This window comes from Mauremys reevesii, linkage group 1 (assembly GCF_016161935.1).
Source record: "Mauremys reevesii isolate NIE-2019 linkage group 1, ASM1616193v1, whole genome shotgun sequence".
NCBI classification, from domain to species: Eukaryota; Metazoa; Chordata; order Testudines; family Geoemydidae; genus Mauremys; species Mauremys reevesii.
Window position 1 is genome coordinate 45,716,773 of NC_052623.1, and position 20,260 is coordinate 45,737,032.

General features: G+C 41.9%; 1 protein-coding gene across 3 annotated transcripts in view; it reads right to left on the reverse strand.

Annotated features, from left to right (window-relative positions):
• The window catches only part of MICU2 (mitochondrial calcium uptake 2), a 256,675-nt gene that overhangs the window by 30,382 nt on the left and 206,033 nt on the right, over positions 1–20,260 (reverse strand). For all 3 annotated transcript variants that reach the window (XM_039492545.1, XM_039492554.1, XM_039492560.1), the window contains 2 exons: positions 19,172–19,219; positions 13,855–13,937 (listed from right to left, as the gene is read on the reverse strand). In XM_039492545.1, the coding sequence (XP_039348479.1) occupies positions 13,855–13,937; positions 19,172–19,219 (131 nt within the window). The remainder of the gene's footprint in view (positions 1–13,854; positions 13,938–19,171; positions 19,220–20,260) is intronic.

A 20,260-nucleotide genomic window follows, 5' to 3' on the forward strand; every position in this document is an offset into this window, starting at 1 on the left:
ATGCTTCTATAAGTCTTTCGTCACTTTCCATTATTTGTATCAAGAAAATAGAACATTTATCCCAAATTAAAGAGCATATGCTCTGTGTCCTCCTACAGCAATCAAACCAATTTCCTTGAAAAAGACCAAAACTGAAAGATTATCAACCAGAAAGCGCTCAAAACGATTATAGCACCTACAGAAAAAATCCTACTATACTCAGGGTGTGTCCATCACACACAGAGGACATGTACACACTAGGATACAGATGCTTTTCAATACATAGTTAATATGTGTTAAAATCCTATGGTAAAATTTTGACCTCATGAATTAAATAGGAGTTTTGCCATTGACTTCACTTGCGCCAGGGTTTCAGTCTTAGTGCAGACAAACCAGTTGTAGTTGTTGCATGTTATGGCTTCTCAGGGTAAACCCTAGAGTGAGCCCAGTGTTTATCCTGATCAGCTAACGTGTTATAACTACAGCTTGTCTACACAAAGATGTTAACGTGTTCAAAATATACTTTTTTTTTCCTTAGTGAAGAAAAGGCCTAAAAGTGGTCAGATTTGGACTCTGATGAATTTCCAGAGGCAAGATCCCATCACTAAGAATGCCTCACCACTTGTGCCTGCAAATTTCACCCTGAAGATTGACAGTTGAAGTGTTCTTGCTGAATGCAGGTACTGCAGTGGAGGGAAAAAGGAAGAGAGGAAGAAATGGATACTACAAAGCTGGCAAATGTATTCTGCAGTAGCTGAAGCTTCTAAGGGCTTGTCTACACTGGCACTTTACAGCGCTGCAAATTTCTCGCTCACGGGTGTGAACCCCACCTCCCCCAGCCCCGAGCACTGCAAGTTTCAGTGCTATAAAGTGCCAGTGTAGACAGTAGCTGTGCTCCCCCAGCGCTGGTAGCTATTCCCCTCAGGGAGGTGGGTTTTTTATAGTGCTGGGAGAGCTCTCTCCCAGCGCTATGCCGCTACTACATAATCCAGGAACAAAGGGGAATCCCATAAAACAAAGAAATTGTAAAATCACCTTGAAAATTGGCAGGCAAATACTTTCATTTCAGAGTGCAGCGGCAGTTCTTTCCAGTTCCTTGAAATTTTTTCCCCACATATAAGCATTGCCTCTGTTTTATCTGGTTAGAACCAATGCCAGCTGCCTTTCAACCAGGTCATTATCTCTACCAGACAGTAGGACAGCAAGGAATCAGCTCTGTCTGGGGTTGATTAAAAATGAAACACAGCTGAGAAGCACCTCTAAATGTCTTCTAATAGCTTCACATACAGAGTGAACAGAAAGGTGAGAAGATTCCACCAGCTAGACTAGTTATGGACTTAATTATTGGAGCTTTAGGGGAAGAACAACAATTGGCATCTTTGTGATAGGAATAAGGGGTTGTCTACACATAGAGATATTCCGGAATAGATCCATGTGTGGACTCTCTTATTCTAGAATGAGAGTGTCCACACATGGAATTATTTAGGGATAGTTATTGTGCTTTAAATTCACACCCCACATAAATGCAAATTAACTTTCAAGTGTAGACAAGCCCTAAAAAGTCACCTTAAAACAACTCTGGCTGTTACTGCCCCGTTCCATAGTGGAGTCAAAGGCATCTCATAATTAAGGGTACTGAAAGTGCTGATAGAATTAATCGTGTTTTCATGGTTGTACAACTTCTTTCCACTACTCTAAGGAGATTACAAACAATCAAGGCACTTTCCATATCATATCCAGATCTGAGGCCCAATAGATTGGGCTTGAAAAAATGGAAAAGATTCAGATGCTGCAGGAGATGGCTTGATACTATCTTCTTACTGACCTTCCCCACAAAATGAAGGTTGTAACTTGTGAGATAATTCATGTCATTTGTTCTGAACACAGACTGCACCACCCCATATTTGAGGGTTAGTGGGCCTAGACATTGCTTATGGGCTTCCACCAGACATCTTTGGGGAGAGCAATATAACAGTGCACAGACAATCCAGGAAGTTTTTGGAGAGTGTTGGGGACAACTGCATGGTGCAAGTGCTGGAGGAACCAACTAGGGGCCTTGCACCTCTTGTCCTACTGCTCACAAACAGGGAAGTATTGGTAGGGGAAGTAGACGTTCATGTCAAGTTCAGGATCCTGACAAAAGAAAGAAAGGAGAGCTGCAGAATATGGACCCTGGACTTCAGAAAAGCAGTCTTTGACTCCCTCAGGGAACTGATGGGCAGGATTCGCTGGGAGGCTAATATGATGGGGAAAGGAGTCCAGAAGAGCTGGCTGTATTTTAAAGAAGCTTTATTGAGGGTGCAGGAACAAACCATCCGAATGTGCAGAAAGAACAGCAAGTATGGCAGGCAACCAGCTTGGCTTAACAGAGAAATCTTCGTGAGCTTAAACACAAGACGGAAGCTTACAAGAGGTGGAAACCTGGACAGATGACTAGGGAGGAGTATAAAAATATTGCTTGAGTATGCAGGGGTGTAATCAGGAAGGCCAAAGCACAATTGGAGTTGCAGCTAGCAAGGGATTTGAAGGGTAACAAGAAGGGTTTCTACAGGTATGTTAGCAACAAGAAGGTGGTCAGGGAAAGTGTGCGACCCTTACTAAATGGGGGAGACAACCTAGTGACAGATGACATGGAAAAATAATGTACTCAATGTTTTTTTGCCTTGGTCTTCACAGACAAGGTCAGCTCCCAGACTGCTACACTGGGCAACACAGTATGGGGAGGAGGTGAGGAGCCCTCAGTGGTGAAAGAACACGTTAAGAACTATTTAGAAAAGCTGGACATGCACAAGTCCATGAGGCCAGATACAATGCATCTGAGGGTGATGATGGACTTGGCTGATGTGATTGCAGAGCCACTGGCCATTATCTTTGAAAACTCATGGCGATCAGGGGAGGTCCCGGATGATTGGAAAAAGGCAAATATAGTGCCCATTTTTTAAAAAGGGAAGGAGGAGAATCTGGGGAACTACAAACCTCAGCCTCACCTCAGCCCCCAGAAAAATGATGGAGCAGGTACTCAAGGAATCCATTTTGAAGCACTTGGAGGAGAGGAAGGTGACCAGGAACAGTCAACATGGACCCACCAAGGGCAAGTCATGCCTCACCAACCTGATTCCCTTCTATGATGAGATAACTGGCTCTGTGGATATGGGAAAAGTGGTGGATGTAATATACCTTGACTTTAGAAAGCTTTTGATAGTCTCCCCCACAGTATTCTTGCCAGCAAGTTAAAGAAGTATAGATTGGATGAATGGACTATAAGGTGGATAGAAAGCTGGTTAGTTCATCGGGCTCAATGGGTAGTGATCAATGGCTCGATGTCTAGTTGGCAGACCCAGTGGAGTGCCCCTAGGGTCGGTCCTAGGGATAGTTTTGTTCAACATCTTCATTAATGATCTGGAGGATGGGATGGATTGCACCATCAGCAAATTCGCAGATGACACTAAGCTAGGGGGAGAGGTAGATACACTAGAGGGTAGGGATAGGGTCCAGTATGACCTAGAGAAATTGGAGGATTAGACCAAAAGAAATCTGATGAGGTTCAACAAGGACAAGTGCAGAGTCCTGAACTTCAGACGGAAGAATCCCATGCACTGCTACAGGTTGGGGACCGACTGGTTAGCAGCAGTTCTGCAGAAAAGGACCTGGGGATTACAGTGGACAAGAATCTGGATATGAGGCCTTGTCTACACTACAAGACTATTTCAAATCTACTTAAGTCGAATTTGTGGATTCGACCTTATGAAGTCGAATTTGTGTATCCACAGTAAATACACTAATTCGAATTTCTGAGTCCACATTAACGGGGCCGGCGTCGACTTTCGAAGCGGTGCACTGTGGGAAGCTATCCCACAGTTCCCGCAGTCCCCGCTGCCCATTGGAATGCTGGGTAGAGCTCCCAATGCCTGCTGGGGGAAAAAATGTGTTGAGGGTGGTTTTGGGTAACTGTCGTCATCGAACCGTCAATCACGCCCTCCCTCCATGAAAGCGCCGGCGGGAAATCTGTTTGCGCCCTTCTCTGGTCGGTTACAGCGCGGATGCCACAGCACTGCGAGCATGGAGCCCGCTGCGATCATCGCTGCACTTATGGCCGTTGTCAACTCCTCGCACCTTATCGTCCACCTCTTCCACAGTCAGCTGCTGAGAAATCGGGCGAGGAGGCTCCGGCAGCGCGGTGAGGAGAGTGGCGCAGACCTCTCACAAAGCAGGGTACGCCGCGCAGTGGAGATCATGGTGGCAATGGGTCAAGTTCATGGTGTGGAACGGCGATTCTGGGCCCAGGAAACAAGCATGGACTGGTGGGACCGCATAGTGCTGCAGGTCTGGGATGAATCACAGTGGCTGCGAAACTTCAGGATGCGTAAGGGCACTTTCCTTGAACTCTGTGACTTGCTGGCCCCTGCCCTGAAGCACCAGGACACACGGATGCGAGCAGCCCTGAGTGTGCAGAAGCGAGTGGCCATAGCCCTCTGGAAACTTGCAACGCCAGACAGCTACCGGTCAGTAGCAAACCACTTTGGCATGGGCAAATCTACCGTGGGGGTTGCTGTGATTCAAGTATCCCACGCAATCGTTGAGCAACTGCTCTCAAAGGTAGTGACCCTGGGAAACGTCCAGGTCGTCATAGATGGCTTCGCCGTGATGGGATTCCCAAATTGCGGTGGGGCTATAGATGGGACTCACATCCCTATCCTGGCACCAGCCCACCAGGCCAGCCAGTATATTAACCGAAAGGGCTACTTTTCAATGGTGCTGCAAGCACTGGTGGACCATAGGGGACGTTTTACCAACATCTTCGTCGGGTGGGCAGGCAAGGTTCATGACGCGTGTGTATTCAGGAACTCTGGTCTGTTTAGACGCCTCCAGGCAGGAACTTTCTTCCCGGACCACAAAATAACGGTTGGGGATGTGCAGATGCCTACAGTGATCCTCGGGGACCCAGCCTACCCGCTAATGCCCTGGCTCACGAAGCCCTATACAGGCGCCTTGGACAGTGAGAAGGAACTCTTCAACTACCGGCTGAGCAAGTGCAGAATGGTGGTGGAGTGTGCTTTCGGACGTCTTAAGGGGAGGTGGCGGAGCTTACTGACTCACTCGGACATCAGCGAAAAGAATATCCCCGTAGTTATTGCTGCTTGCTGTGTGCTCCACAATCTCTGTGAGAGCAAGGGCGAGACCTTTTTGGCCGGATGGGAGGTTGAGGCAAATCGCCTGGCTGCTGTTTACGCTCAGCCAGACACCCGTGCCGAAAGAATATCCCAGCGGGAAGCGCTGTGTATCCGGGAGGCTTTGAAAGCAAGTTTCCTCGGACAGCAGGGTAACCTATGACTCTCCACTTGATTTTAAGAGAAGCTGATCCTGGGCCTGTGTCTCTATGTGTTGAGTGAGATTTGCGGTTACATACCCCGTTCTCCAAGTTTCCCCCACTTCCAAAACACGTTTTAAAACAAATTAAACAGAACAGTAATTGTTAATAAATCTTTCTTTTACTTTGCATTTCTGTTCGGGGTTGAAACATGGACGCATACTGTGCTGGGTACGGTGTGCACTGATGTACAGACCGCTTGTACAATAGAGGAATGACAGCCTCCTGCTCCTACATAGGTCTCTGGGGTGGGGGGACGGTTGCAGGTGGTTGTGCATGAAGAGGTGGGTTTGCAGGAAGGGGCGGGTTTGCAGGAAGGGGCAAGGGGTGCCGTCTTTGGATAGGGGTTTGGATGACGGCTGTGGGCTGTGGGTTTGGGCGTAGGAAGGGGTGAGGGGTGTGGGGGAAGGGTGAGTATCTGTCCGTGGATGAGGGCTCTTGTTGGGGCTCAGGGCAGCGGAGAGGCTCGTGGCTACGGTGGAAGTGCATGGTAAGGGCAGCCTGCCTTAACATTCGGGGATGGCAGGCGCTAGGACCCTGGACAAGCGTACACATCACCGGATGAACCGGGGCAGCATACACCACACAGACTGACCCTGGTGCCTAGTGACTGCAGTCTGTGTGTGCCCTGCAGTTGACCCTGCCCCCAAGTCTGTACCCTGGTAATGTAGGCTATCCAGTGCAATTAAAAATCCCCTCCCCCCCCCCCCACAAAATCTTCTTACACGAAAAACGTGAAGGAAACAGGGAATAACAGCAAACCGCTTTTAATAATCTACTACACAGTGGGGGGATGAAACTTGGATTTGGGACTGGGTGATCCTGTAAGGGAAGCGTTTCTACAAATTTATAGCGTGAGAGGTGTCTGGTACATTAGCGCTCTGCTGTGGTGCAGTGACAGTTCTCACGGCCCCTACCGCCCCTCCTTCTTGTAATTTTGGGTGAGGGGGGGACAGGACTTCTTGGCGTTGGAGGGCGGTTGCAGATACAGTGCAGGGGGGCTCTCTCCTCCTGCCTGCGGTCCTGCAGAACATCTACAAGGCGCCGGAGCGTGTCCGTTTGCTCCCTCATTAGCCCAAGCAGCGTTTGAGTCGCCTGCTGGTCTTCCTGCCGCCACCTATCCTCCCGTTCGATGTGTGTGCGATGCTGCTGACATAGGGTCTCCCTCCACTGGCTCTGCTCTGCCGCCTCGGCTGTGGAGCAGGCCATCAGTTCCGCAAACATCTCGTCCCTAGTCTTTTTTTTTTGCCGCCTAATGTTAGCCAGCCTCTGCGAGGTGGATGACGGGGCAGTCCGGGAAAGAGCCGAAGCTGTGTGATGGGAAAAAGTAAGTGATTTCCTTGAACAGATACATGTTTGCGAACAGTGAACACAATCTAGTCAGTTTCTGTGAACAAGACCATACAGGGCACCTAGTCTCACGAGATCTCAGGACAAGTTCGAGATTTCGGAATACGCTTTCAGTGGTTGCGGTCTTGCACAGGACAGATGCCAAGCGGGGAGGGACAGCTGAATCCATCTAGCAGCCAGTCCTGGTAAGCCTTACAGTAGAGTCTGCTTAACAGTTAATGGATAGCTGTGCCCTCCCGCTAAAGGCAATCTGGAAAGCATAAAGTCTGAGCCTTTTCCAGCCCCTCCCGGCAGTGCACGGGAAAGATCACTGAATGCTTTTCCTCTGTGGCCTCCAACACGTGGCTGTTAAGCGAGGGTCATTCTTATGCAAAGTAAAAGTCTACCATTCACAATAGTAACAGTACACTAATTGCCCTAATTAGATGCAGCACTTCCAGAACGACATTACCCTGAGGCAGGTCACTCGGAGTCAGAGAGAGCGGATGCTAAGAGAAGCCCTGCACAGACCAGGACCATATGCTGCCATGCTTGTGGAGGCGATGATTCCCCTTTACATTAGGATGGCCTGGCACGGAAGAGTGTGCTTCCACGGAGCACCAAATAAGGCACCTCTCCCCAGGAACCTCCTGCGGAGGCTTTTCGAGCAGCTCTCTGAGAGCTTTGTTGAACTGTCCCAAGAGGATTATTGTTCAATCCCTATATGTGTGGACCTACTTTTTATATAGTTTGACATTGAAAATTTTTTATATAGTATTTCTATTTTTTCTATACCTGTTTTTAAAAAAATAAATGTTTCCATGTTTATAGCACTTACCACCTGATCCTTCCCCTGATTCTGAGTCCGGGTTAATGGGCGGGGACGGTTGGTAGGGGATCTCTGTGAGGGTGATGAAGAGATCCTGGCTGTCAGGGCAAGCGGTATTGTGTTCGCTGTCACCTGCGCCGTCCTCCACAAACCCTTCCTCATCTTCCCCATCGGCGAACATCGCCGAGGAACTGTCCAGGTACACTATGCCATCCTCAGAGTCCACGGTCACTGGTGGGGCAGTGGTGGCAGACCCACCGAGAATGGCATGCAGTGCCTCGTAGAAGCGGCATGTCTGGGGCTGTGCTCCGGAGCGTCCGTTTGCCGCTCTGACTTTTTGGTAACCTTGTCTCAGGTCCTTGACTTTCACGCGGCACTGCATCGCATCCCGGCTGTATCCTTTGTCTATCATGGCTTTGGAGACCTTCTCGAAGGTCTTTGCATTCCGCTTGTTGGAGCGCAGCTCCGAGAGCACAGACTCCTCACCCCACACAGCGATCAGATCCATGACTTCCCAGTCAGTCCATGCTGGGGACCTCTTTCTATTCTTGGATTGCCCGGACTCCTCTGCTGGAGAGCTCTGCATCGTTGCAGGTGCTGCGGAGCTCGCCCCGATGTCCAACCAGGACGTCAGATTCAAAGTGCCCAGACAGGAAAAGGAATTCAAATTTTCCCAGGTCGTTTCCTGTGTGGCTGGTCAGAGCATCCAAGCTCGGACTGCTGTCCAGAGCGTCAACAGAGTGGTGCAGTGTGGGATAGCTCCCGGAGCTACTAAGTTCGATTAGCATTCTCACCTAGCCTAATTCGAGCTAGCCATGTCGAATTTAGCGCTACTCCACCTGTCGGGGTGGAGTACCAAATTCGAACTAAAGAGCCCTCTAGTTAGAATTAAATGGCTTCCTGGTGTGGACGGTTGAGCGGTTAGTTCGAATTAACGCTGCTAAATTTGACTTAAAGTCCTAGTGTAGACCAGGCCTGAGTCAACAGCGTGCCCTTGTTGCCAAGAAGGTTAATGACATATTGGGCTGCATTAGTAGGAGCTTTGCCAGCAAATCGAGAGAAGTGATTATTCCTCTCTATTTGGCACAAGTGAGGCCAAATCTGGAGTATTGCATCCAGTTTTGGGCCCCCCACTATAGAAAGGACATGGACAAATTGGCAACAAAAATGATTAGGGGGCTGGGGCACATGACTTACGAGGAGAGGCTAAGGGAACTGGGCTTATTTAGTCTGTAGAAGAGAAGAGTGAGGGGGGATTTGATAGCAGCCTTCACTACCTGATGGGGGTTTCCAAGGAGGATGGAAGTAGGCTGTTCTCAGTGGTGGCAGATGTCAGAACAAGAAGCAATGGTCTCAAGTTGCAGTGGGGGAGGTCTAGGTTAGATATTAGAAAAAACTATTTCACTAGGTGGGTGGTGAAGCACTGGAATGGGATACCTAAGGAGGTGGTGGAATCTCCATCCTTAGAGGTTTTTAAGACCTGGCTTGACAAAGCCGTGGCTGGGATGATTTTGTTGGGGTTGGTCCTGCTTTGAGCAAGGGGTTGGACTAGATGACCTCCTGAGGTCTCTTCCAACCCTAACCTTCTGATTCTATAAGGGACATCGGCCCATTTACCAGGTGATGGAGCAGACCTTTCCCAGCACATTCAGAACCAGGAGTAATTGTGACTCAACCAGTGAGGGAGACAGTGCACACACTCTCCTCCTTTGATCGTGCTACCAGAGAGACTGCCTCAAATCTGATTTACATTACTGGGAAATAGATTGAAAGTAATGTTCCAACAAAGAAAATCTATTTTCCATGACACAGAGAAGCCTTTTGGTCATTATATAACTGGAAAAGAAAAGAGACAGTAGTATCAAAACAACACTTGCTGGGTCAATCAGTGAGACTCTGTAGATAATAAACACATTATAACACTGAGAGGAGACTGCAATAAAAGAAACTCAGGAGGAGGAAAAGTTGTGAAACAGGCAAAAGAAACTCAAAAATAGTTGTGACTTAGTTTCTTTTGAAACTAACTGTGACACAACAGGGGTGTGTAAATTTTTGTTAGCTATACAGACATTTAGTTTGTTAATTTGTAAGCTATATAGACACTTGATTCAGGCAGACTAATCGTGTTTACGTAACAGTTTTCATTTTTAACATTCTAAAAGTTTGAGGACCAGGATATTCTTTCATCAGTGCATTTACAACTGATATGCAAAGTCTAAAGGCCTGATGATAAATTCTTAGTTTTGAGTCTAGCAAACTAGTGCTGCCCAGAAATGAACACTTTAAAATATTCACCTCTCATAAATGTTTGATATCTAACCACATGAGAAGATTCCCTCTGTGACTGCAGAGATTGTTTTCCTTTTCCTGCTCTGTACCCACATGGGGTTTGTTCCACCCTCCCCCCAAAACAAGACCATTCTGCGGGGAGAGGGGACAAAAAAACAAACATCCAATTTCCGTAACTATTTGCCTGATGAAGCAATCCTCTGAGGATCCTTAAGGACAATTTTGAATTTAATGACTTTTATGGGTTTAGATTACATTTTCTGTGCTCTTACAACTTCCATTTTAATTCCTTAATACAATATCAAAAGTAGGGCTGTCAATTAATCGCAGGTAACTCATGTGATTAACTAAAAAAAAATTAATCACGATTAAAAAAATTAATCGCAATTGCAGTTTTAATCACATTGTTAAACAATAGAATACCAATTGAAATTTATTAAATATTTTTGGATGTTTTCCTACATTTTCAAATATATTGATTTCTATTGCAACACAGAATACCAAGTGTACAGTGCTCACTTTATATTATTTTTTATTATAAATATTTGCAAAAATTATAAACAAAAGAAATAGTATTTTTCAATTCACCTCATACAAGTACCATAGTGCAATCTCTTTATTGTGAAAGTGCAACTTACAAATGTAGATTTTTTTGTTATATAACTGCACTCAAAAACAAAACAATGTAAAACTTCAGAGCTTACATGTCGACTCAGTCCTACTTCTTGTTCGGCCAATTGCTCAGACAAACAAGTTTGTTTACATTTACGGGAGATAATGCTGCTGGCTTTTTATTTACGTCACCTGAAAATAAGAACAGGCGTTCGTATGGCACTTTTGTAGACAGCATTGCAAGGTATTTACGTGCCAGATATGCTAAACATTTGTATGCCCCTTCATGCTTCGGCCACCATTCCAGAGGAGATGCTTCCATGCTGATGACGCTAGTTAAAAAAATAATCCGTTAATTAAATTTTGACTGAACTCCTTGGGGGAGAATAGTATGTTTCCTGCCCTGTTTCACCTGCATTCTGCCATGTATTTCATGTTATAGCAGTCTCGGATGTTATAGCAGTCTCAGCATGTTGTTCGTTTTAAGAACACTTTCATTGCAGATTTGACAAAACACAAAGAAGGTACCAATGTGAGATTTCTAAAGATAGCTACAGCACTCAACCCAAGGTTTAAGAATTTGAAGTGCCTTCCAAAATCTGAGAGGGACGAGGTGTGGAGCATACTTTCAGTCTTAAAAGAGCAACACTGTGATGCAGAAACTACAGCACCCAAACCATCAAAAAAGAAAACCAACCTTCTGCTGGTGGCATCTGACTCAGATGATGGAAGTGAACATGCACTGGTCTGCACTGTTTTGGATCAATATTGAGCAGAACCTGTTATCAGCATGGATGCATGTCCTTTGGAATGATGGTTGAAGATGAAAGGACACATGAATCTTTAGCGGATTTGGCACATAAATATCTTGCAATGCTGGCTACAACACTGCCATGCGAACGCCTGTTCTCACTTTCAGGTGACACTGTAAACAACAAGCGGGCAGTATTATCTTCTGTAAATGTAAACAAACTTGTTTGGCTGAGCAATTGGCTGAACAAGAAGTAAGACTGATTAGACTTGTAGGCGCTAAAGTTTTACATTGTTTTATTTTTTGAATGCAGTTATTTTTTGTACATAATTCTACATTTTTAAGTTCAACTTTCATGATAAAAAGGTTGCATTACAGTACTTGTATTAGGTGAACTGAAATATACTATTTTTTTTTGCAGCACAAATACTTGTAATCAAAAATAAATACGAAGTGAGCACTGTACATTTTGTATTCTGTGCTGTAACTGAAATCAGAATATTTGAAAATGTAGAAAACAAAAAATATTTAAATAAATGGTATTCTATTATTGTTTAACAGTGAGATTATATGCACGATTGTGATTAATTTTTTAATTGTGCTATTAATCACAATTAATTTTTTAAATCGCTTGACAGCCCTAATGAAACCTAATGACATGCAAAGTAACTTAATTTTTCTTACTACAATGACATTCACTTAATATGATTCCCTCTCGAAGATTCTAATTTTTGTACTGATTTGTATTGCTGCCTATTTTGATAACTTTCAGTTGTTAATATTGGATAATTCAATCAGAACTGATTGAAACATGGAAATCAGATATGTGATTTAACACGTACAACATGAAGAGAGACTTGCAATATACTTAACCAGAATTTTCTTGCTTGCTTTCCTGCAGCAGTACACAATAAAAGAAAGTAGTGGTAAAGTGACCTTTTAATGCACTGGCACTGCAGGCAGCCAGACCAGAAAAAAAAAAAAAAAGCACAGACTTTCATCTTTAACGGACTTATCCATATCTGTATGTTATCAATGTTCTGTATTGTTCAGCTTAAAAAAACAGTAGCTGGAATAGACACATTTCACTGATCAGTATGTATTTTAATTGCTCTGATACAATCCTGTTGGATGATTATCAGAACCAGTGGGTAAGAATGACAAATGCAAAAAGAAAATGGATGTTTTGTAATTTGGCTTTATTTTTCATCAGCAGAATAATGATGTGAACAGTTTGCTAGAATAACTTTTTCACACCTGGAAGAGCTTGCACACAGGACCTGCAGAGAATTGAGGGCACTCAAGCACCTTGCAAAATTGGGCCTATACTTTGCAAATGGTACTGAATGGAACTTGGCCACTGGAGCAGGTTAGACAAACACCTGTCAGAAATGGTCTAGATAACACTTAGTCCTGTCACGAGTGCAGGGGACTGGACCAGATGACCTCTTGAGGTCCCTTCCAGTCCTATGATTCTATGATTTGTTTGTGCAATTTATATCTGAATAGTTCAGTAGAATCCTCCTAACTGGCACAAACAGAGAGAAACAAATGTACCAAAATTAAGCAATTGTCTCAATTATTAGAGGTTCATGGGAACACACTGCACTGGGAAACACTGTTTAGTTTCAGGAATTGCTTTAAAAAGGTACTCCAAAGCATTAAAATATGTTCTAAAGCAATATTAAGGCAAGACACTCTTAACAATCATAATTGATCTGGGAAACAGCATGAAATGAACAAAGGGCAGCACAGTGAGAAATTTATACTAGCAATTGGTGTGCCATTATCCCAATGTTTAAAGTCATTGAAATACATTCCACTGAATCCTTGGCAATCTTCCCAATCAAGCGGGCTTGCCAATTATCAAGGTTCAGGTTAAGTGAATTTTACTGTATTTCTGACTTTGATCACAGTGCTGTTTATCGTTAGGGTAATGTTGGAGACTAATTCATAAAAGAGGACAGCAGTCATTTCTGCTTCTTTTAAAATCTTATCTACAGTCGTGTAATAGGAGATCACAATGAGAGTGCATAAAAAGTGTTCAGGTTTCCTATTTTTGACTTGAATATTTAAGATATATTTTCCTGTAAGGACCCAATTGAATATTTACTATAATTTTTTATACTCTACAAAATTAATGATACTCTCGTAAAAGCTTTAAAATAAGTGTCTTTCACAGTTTTCTTTTTCTATTTGTGGAACACTTTCCCCCATTTGTGTTTCAAATAAAAATGTAGTTTCTTTCCCCCACCTACATTATATATTAGGTTGGGAACAATCTTTGTTTACTATTGTGGAACAGCACAATCCAATTTAAAACAAATCAGAGAGTGACTTTTTTAAAGTCAATATTTAGAAATTGGAGACTTTCCCCAGCTGATACATTAAGGTAGGTCAAATTTGGGGCAACTACTACTACTATACAGAGATCTGCAGATATGGATGAAAGGTAGGGCTTATAAAAGTTAACTTCAAACATGACATAACTACTTTTAAACTCTGTGGTGATGCTTTTTTATATATTCCTTTCATATAAATAAAGTGTATTAGCAAATATAGCTCTCTGTATTGTAAGATGTGATCACAGATTAGATGCAAAAGACTACACTTGAAGATTTTTCATGTACTGTTCATTTGGTGGATATAATTTATAGAAAATTTGTAGACTTCAAAAATGAATATGTATTTACATACCTTAAAGAACTCCTTTTTTTCAACTTGTTCATTGCCATCTGCATCCAACATTTTAAAAGCAATATGAAATCCAGTTTGTGGTTCTGCAATGAAGTGTTAAAAATACATATACATTTGCTTATAAATAATTAATGCAGCAGAATTATCACCTGCAGTTTTCCATAATTGAACAGATGCTTTGAATTCCCAAACCATATTATCCTACGCAACTATTATGTGAATGTTAGAAAACACTGTTTTATATCCATTTCAAAAGATAGGGATATGGGTAATGAAATGCTAATAGTACCTATATATAGCAGAATATCTTGATCTGTTCTCACCTGTTCTGAAAATTCAGTCCATCTTAATGCCCTAGATTCTCTTCCTATGATCCTCAGCCTGTTTCCCCATTTTCTCCATTGCCACTGACCATCTTAAGTTCTAGCTCTATGTCCTGTACCTACTTTCATGCTAAGAAGAGCTGGAAAAAATCTCCAAAGCCAATCAATATTCCCAAATTGGTCAGAAGAATCACTGTAGAGTGGTCTCAGGTACTTCTTCCTCTCAGAAACTAAGCATGCTATACACAATTATCTTCAGTCTCTACTGCCCTGAGAAGCAAGAGATTGGGTTTGTAAATCAAATCCAGTTTGTAAATCAAACCCAGTTCTTTCAGCTAGGAGGCATGGGAACTAGCCACAGGGTCCTGAGCCAGCCCAAGTATTTTTTTTTCTCAATAGAATCTCTCTATACATTTGAGCTCCAATTCTTCCCCTTTCAGCACACTGTGTATTTTATTCTCCAATACCTATTTTTTAATGAAATGATGCAAATAGTTTGCAAAAACGTGCACTGCATTTCTTTCACCAAATTGCTGCCCCTTATCTATCAGGACAATTTCAAGAACAGAACTCTCTGAACTACTTCTCTGAACTACTTCTTACCTGATTCACCTGTGGGTCACTCACCAGCCTGCCCAGGAGCCCAGACTAGCAGAACAGGCAGACTAGATGAACTGAAGCTGAATTGCAAGTGATTGCATATCACACATCCCCACTATATCTGGGGAGGCATGCTCTCAATGCATTCAAACCATCAACATACATCTCCTATAGTTCTCTGGGGTAGTTTACTGAATACAATGTGGTCTCCAAGGTCAATGAAATGTAATCCTTTTTTTTTTTTGTTTTTTTTTTTTTTTTAGTTTGAAAAAAAAAAAACGTGACTTTTTTTTTTTCTAACATGCTTTTTCTAACATGCTTTGAGAAAAAACATTTAGAGTGAAAACTTTTTTTGCCTCTTTTTACTCCAAACAGTGAATCTAATAATATATCTATATATATATTATCTTATATACCCAACCAGCCACCAGCCTTTTCCAAATTCCACAACCAAAACCTTGTACTATTATTTGACAAATATCATTACAGTGTGTGTACCTAACTAGAACGAAAACTGGTTGGTTCTCTCTCCTATGATTTTATTTTTGAAACCACACCAGAGAGTTCTCTGGTTCAATAATAATAAGAGCATATCCCATAAAAACATTAGAGAATAAAAGTGTAATGATTTATTGTAAAATGATTCATGTAATCTGTGTTGTAATTTACAGATAAGAAAGTAGCCTGACGTAAAATATACAGGCGAGAACTGCTCATACAGTCCCCAAGAAGACACACTTATCTGATATGATGTAATGCCAATGGTATGCATTTTATAATGTAAATGTGGTTCAAAGAAGATCTCAAATATATTTGTATTTAATTACACTGTCAGGCAAAACTGAAAAAATCTGATCAGACCTGCATATTAGCCACAAGTGTAGGTTCCATTTGGTCCTGCACAGCAAAACAGCATTAATTATCTCTAACTTTTATAATGGGCTAACTGGAATAAATTTTTTGATAGAGATGGTATGCTCAGCTCCTGGAGTCACTCACCAGGAAAGAAATGCTGGCTTTTAGCTGTTCACAACCCATAGCAGAGACTAACCAGGTGTATACCATTAACTAAGCCTTGGCACTGAACAAAAGATAATTGCGGTGACATGAGGCATGTCTGAGTCGGAAGCAAGTACTGCAATAGGTAAAATAAGGCCTCCATTTATCATGAAGAAATATTTTCAATGCAGGCCCTTTTTACCCAGATACTGGATTTCATATCAGTCCAGGTGCACAGAAACTGGGAATATCTTAGCTGATAGAGGGGTAGTACAAGAGGATAGCAGATCTAGAGAATAACTGTGTGGGGTTGGGAAAATCTCATTAAAAAGGTAAATAAAGCCTCACAGAGCTTCTTCGAATAATCTGATTGTATCTAGTAATAATTAAAGAATCATACACACATAGGCTACTTAATTATGAAATATCAAGAACTGATTGATATGGGATAGATATTAGATACAGATGGAAGCACTAACCCTTGCTGACATTTGCTTTCAGAATGACGTACATGATAACCTTTTGTGTAACTTCAGAAGCAAAATTAACATTGGATTCATCCTGTATAAATAGGTTCCTTTGTTTTTGAAGTTCAATCCATTCCTATATGATATACCCTGGAAATAATGTCATTTGATTGTCTGAAAATGTGAAGAATTGCTTGCTTTGAAGCTGCTTCATTTCCTTCTTATTTGATCCAATGCATCGACATTGGTTTTAATTCTCAGCCTAACTGAATATAAAGAAACTGAATCTTCTGCTATCTGATTTTAATTAAAACATACTATATAAGAATATTGATGCTGCTATAGGGTTCTCTTTTTTTAATGTGCTTATGACTATCCACTGCCTGATTTGTTTTGCAACAAATAAATTAGTTTCACATTTTTCCTGTGGAGCTAGATCCTGTCTGCCACTTCTGGATTCAGTAAACCCCTGGCTGGTATTTCTATTTGCATGGAAGAATGTTTTCCTTTTCTTAAATACCAGTAGTGATCAAGGTAGCCTATCTTGAAAATGACTATTTTCATATGTAAGAGGTGACCTTACTTTTCCCCCCTGCTTTATGTAGGACATTACTCAACCAGAATCCTTCTAGGCAATTACCATCTGTTTGGAAACACTTTTGAATAACTATTGTGCATTTAGTATTGCTCACATTCAAAATTATTGGGCCATTAGTTGTGGCACTGGAGGGTCACTACTCGAGGAGGGAGGCAGTATATTTGTATGATGGATTAGTTTATACTGACACCATGCACAATGTTGTGATCTGTATTAGCTAGAGTTTCCTGAAGGATGATTGCTTCATGCCATGTATATTGCATTGCTATAGTCCAGCCAGGAGGTGCTTTCCTCTGCCCACCATCATAACCTCTGTCTTGCCTGAATTCAGTTTCATCCATGACCTGATCAAGCTCAGGGCCATCTTGGTTGTACCGGTATGGTTACAAGAGGTGAAAGATAGGTAGCTCTGTGTGTCATCTGCATACTGCTGGCACTCAAGTCCATGTTATCTTTCCAGTTCACCTAGTGGCTGTATGTAGATGGTAAATAGAACTGGAGAGAGAATCAATGCTTGAGGCCCTCTACAAAGTGAGGGGGCTAGTGGGAAAGATGTCATTTTCCATCACGGTTCTCTGGATGCATCCTTCAAGCAAAATCATTTTAGTGCAATCACCTCTCTTGGGTAAGACAGCAGTATCTCATGGTTGAGAGTGCTGAATGCTGCAGAGAGGTCCATGAGGATGTATGTCCATCATCCACTGACATCAAGAGAGCTAAGAATTTTGGTTTTCTCCTGCTTTTGTGAGTCTAATGGTTTGAGAAAGAGTATACTGGCTAACAAAACTGGGCCTATATGGTTATATAATTGGAATGTATCACAGCTAGCCAAAGGCCTCACTTCATAATGCCCATTATATCCATTTTGTCTTTGAAAGCTCTCCCTGACTTTTAATATTTCCCAGCTTGAGGGACAGACCACCAGAGTGGTACAGAGGGGTGGCATGTATGGCGCACAGGCCAGGATCAGTGTCTGTGAGGAAAGCTAAAAGACCCAAGGTCACCCCAACAGACCCAGCAAAGAGTGCCATTATATTTGCAGCTAAAGCAGCAAATGGCTCTCTTGAAAGCCACCTGCACTCACTCCCTTTTCCCACTGTAGCCCCTCATGAAAGTGGCTGCAATAGTACTTTTCATGTCCAGGACTGCAGGCTCAAAGAACTACCTGCCAGCCCAAACATCTTTTCCCTGTTCTTTTCAGCCCAGCCTTGTGTAACACAATGAATAGTTTCCACATCTTTGGTAAGTGGCGGCTGGAAATGGAGAGGAGGGCTACTGAAGTAATCAGCAGACAACAGGGCAAGCAGAAGAGTCAGCAAAATATATATATGTGAGAGAGAAAAAAAACAAAGAAGAGAAATGGAACAGAGAGGAGGGAGGGAATTAGAAGAAAATGGATTAAAAAATGGAGTTATGTCAGCAATTGTCTGAGGGCATGGTATGAAGGAACATGATGGGTTCCAAAACAATAATGTTGTGAACTACTGCTGTCTATCTAGTGTCCTTTATACACCTTAGTATGTGAATATTAGAGAGACGGTAGATGAAGTAATATCTTTTACTGGACCAACTTCTGTTGGTGAAAGAGACAAGCTTTCAAGATACCCAGAGCTCGTCTTCAGGTCTGGGGACAGTACTAAGAGTGTCCCAGCTAAATACAAGGTGGAAAAGATTGCTTAACATATGTAGTTAATACATATTTTAAAGGACCATTCAAGGTGATGTGGCCTGTTAACATCCCTGTAGTCATAGGACAAAATGAGGGGGATTAGTGGATTACAGATTGTTGTAATAAACCATCAATCCAGTGTTATAAAGACCCTGATTTTTAGTGTCTAGCAAAATTATGATTTTAAATTCCCAGGCTCATTTTTGGAGGTGTTGTGCATGACAGATACTCCTTTTCATACACGATTCATGGTGACACTATGCGATACTACTGAGCGAGTCCTGTTTGTTAAGATGTAAACGTCTCATTGCCAAACTTGACTAACAAATAACTGTTAAAAATACCTCCTTCCCTCCCCTCCACCAAATTCTCTTGAATGGCTACCTATTCAATTCCTGACCCTTGTGGCAGGGCTTATCAACATCTTTAAAGTGCTACTAATAATCACTGATAACACGATGGATTCAGAGTGCAGTCATTTGACATAGTATCCATTTACATTAATTCCCTAATGTGCAGTAACCATTGGTCTTAATATAATTTTTTTTTTATGTTGGGCTGTGATGCAGAAATCTAGAAGTCATAAAAATTAGAAAAGTTACTGGGCAGCTAGTAGCAATTAAATATTCTTGCATTATAATATATAACGCAAAATACTTACTTGTGAGGATTGTCAGCAAAAAGAGGTACTCTGTATATGAGATCAGTCCTGAAATAAAATAGTACTAAAAGTTAAATGGTGAATTTTAAAATCAGCATATTGATCTGAAATATTTGCACTTTTACAATCAAACTTTGAATATTTAAAACATTCAGTTTCATATTAATTGTATATTAAATAATATGACTTATTAGAAATAAATATTTTCTTTTGTCATTATTTGTTCAACAAAACTTTTGATTCTATTTTCAGTGCTCTGGAGGTGAACTTGTTTCTCGAGCATCTCTGTCATGTGGAAGTCTAATTGAGAGAGTTAGATTTATTTGGTATTAATAAAAGACCTGAAGTAAATGTTTGGATTTTCACTGAAAAATTTCAGTGTTTATATGAAAGATGAATAAATTAAATGTGCTTTGTCACATTTAGTACCTGGGAGGAGAACTACTCTACTGTTATTCTGAAGGATCAAAGTATTTCATCCTTTGGCAGCCTTGAAAAGGCGGAGAATAGCTTTCCTTTAATTCTCAAGGGGAATATGGCAACAAGCAAAGCTGCCAAGCTGCTAGATTGCACTGATAGTAGTGCTGGGCCCTGTGCCAAAAAGAGGGGTTTTTTTTTTTAATAGCAACATGTCCTTTCTACAAGGTGAAAGTGTTTTTCCCCCCCCTTTTGAAGGAAAATTCCAGAGTTTTCCTTTGAAACACCGATTTAAATGAAAAGCCTGAACAAAGATGTGACAATGTCAAATAGCAGCATACAAGCTAAAGACAGAGACTATATAAAGCTGATGGTTAAACAACAGAATCCTACGCATCTGCCCTATGATAATGTTTTAAGAAAAACATTTAATGGGCTTCTTATGAGCAGCTTTTAAAAAAACTTTTAACTTGTGAAGTAAACACTGTATAATGTAGAAGCTGTTTAAACAGGCATGTTTAAACTACACTCTATTCAAAGATAAACATAATTTTTATAATTTATATTTAGCTAATTGATAAAGAATCCTCTTAAGCCTCAGTGATAAACAATAAACTCGATTAATCACTATGCTGAGCCAATAATATTTTTATTTGCTTTGAAATAATTTAA